This window comes from Atta colombica, unplaced genomic scaffold, assembly GCF_001594045.1.
Source record: "Atta colombica isolate Treedump-2 unplaced genomic scaffold, Acol1.0 scaffold1, whole genome shotgun sequence".
Taxonomy (NCBI): Eukaryota; Metazoa; Arthropoda; class Insecta; order Hymenoptera; family Formicidae; genus Atta; species Atta colombica.
Genome location: NW_017259183.1, coordinates 3,305,503 through 3,307,139, shown reverse-complemented (window position 1 = coordinate 3,307,139; position 1,637 = coordinate 3,305,503). Strand labels below are relative to the sequence as shown.

General features: G+C 23.9%; 1 protein-coding gene across 1 annotated transcript in view; it reads right to left on the bottom strand.

Annotated features, from left to right (window-relative positions):
* Positions 1-1,637, bottom strand: part of LOC108687318 — a 49,691-nt gene that overhangs the window by 16,139 nt on the left and 31,915 nt on the right. Inside the window, exons 3-4 of the mRNA XM_018193054.1 lie at positions 1,097-1,296; positions 283-793 (exon numbers count right to left, since the gene is read on the bottom strand). Of these exons, the coding sequence (XP_018048543.1) occupies positions 283-793; positions 1,097-1,296 (711 nt within the window). The remainder of the gene's footprint in view (positions 1-282; positions 794-1,096; positions 1,297-1,637) is intronic.

The window sequence follows — 1,637 nt, the reverse complement described above, 5'->3', positions numbered from 1 at the left end:
CAATAAATTATTTGTAATTAATTAATTTTAATTGTAAATTTTCTTAATGTCTTCTTTATGAAAGAGTCTATAATTCAAAGAAATTTTATAAAATTTGATTGCAAATTTTAAAATGTACTTAAAATATGACGAATATAGAGGAATGAACCAGAGCATTATGTTAGTGCAGTATTACTTCAATGTATTAATAATTAAATTTAGTCCATTAAATAAAATGTATCATATAATATAATATTACGATAAATAAACAATTAATACGTATAATTGAATAAACAGAATTACCAGATATCGATACGATGATTATTATAATCAACATCAAAACCATAAATATCAATCAATGATTGATCTTCGAGATATGTATCATCATTGTTGAGTAGCAATAATTCATGTTGATTCTTTTCTTGTAGAAATTCCATATCTTGAATTTGTTTTCGTACGGGCCATGTCGAATACAAAATATATGTATTTCCGAAAATATTATACCAATGCAGAAAACAATCATACTGGGTTTCAACTAGTACAATTGCCATTAAATTGTTTCCATGACTTTCATTAAACGTAGCTTTAAAATTGAGAATTTTAAATTGTAATATGTGTCCTTCAATTGATATACTTATAGTACGTTCAATTGACAAATCGTTCCAATTAATTTTGTAAAAGATCAATGTCGATTTTTCGGCATAAATAAAGTAACTATTTTCTGTTTGCAAAAACTGCCAATTGTTTATTGATATGTTAATGTTTTCAGTTATATCAGCAAGTATATGCAGTGAAATATTTGTCACAATAATTTCTGAAAATAGAATACTTTTTCGTACTACGCGTAGAAATGTCAAAAAATTATAAATCATATACATAACAAAATATAAAATCCATAATATATTTTTTATTAAATGTTTGTTAGTAATAAGGTTAAACTTAACCATATTTAGATTTTAATTATCTTGATCTAATCATGTTCAAATCAAATTTCTCTTCTATTTATAAAAAAATTTATAAAAATTATTACAACAATTTGTACTTATTAATACTAATTAAGTGTTAATATAGAATAATTATAAGTGAAAATTATAAATATTCAAAGTTTAATAATCACCTTCTCGATTTCCAGCTCCTGTACCGAATTCATATTCTTGCCAAATTACCGAAATATCTTCATGATCTCGAGGCCTTCGAAATGATCTAGTGTTGATGAGCATTTCGTCTAATGTTTTAGACATTTCTTTTACATCCTGGCATTTTACGAAAATCCATAAAATAAAGAAATATACGACAAGACCTTTACTCGTTGACATTCTGAACACAGACTGAGACTTAACTGAGAAATTCTCACAACCGATATCTCGTAAATATTCACACAATACACGACTCACAATATTTTGATTTTCATTGAGACTACATCTACAGACTTCTAATTTGAATTTCTTTAAATTAAATAGGTCAAAGATTGAATTTTTATTTCTAAATTAATATTAATGTTAATCTGCAATTCTTTTTGTAATATTGTTAACAAATTTATCATCGGAATTATTTATTAATACATACCATCAATATTACAATATTATTACAATAATATAATTTTAACAACATAAAAACTTAACACATTTTACCACATTTAAAAACTTATTTTTAATATT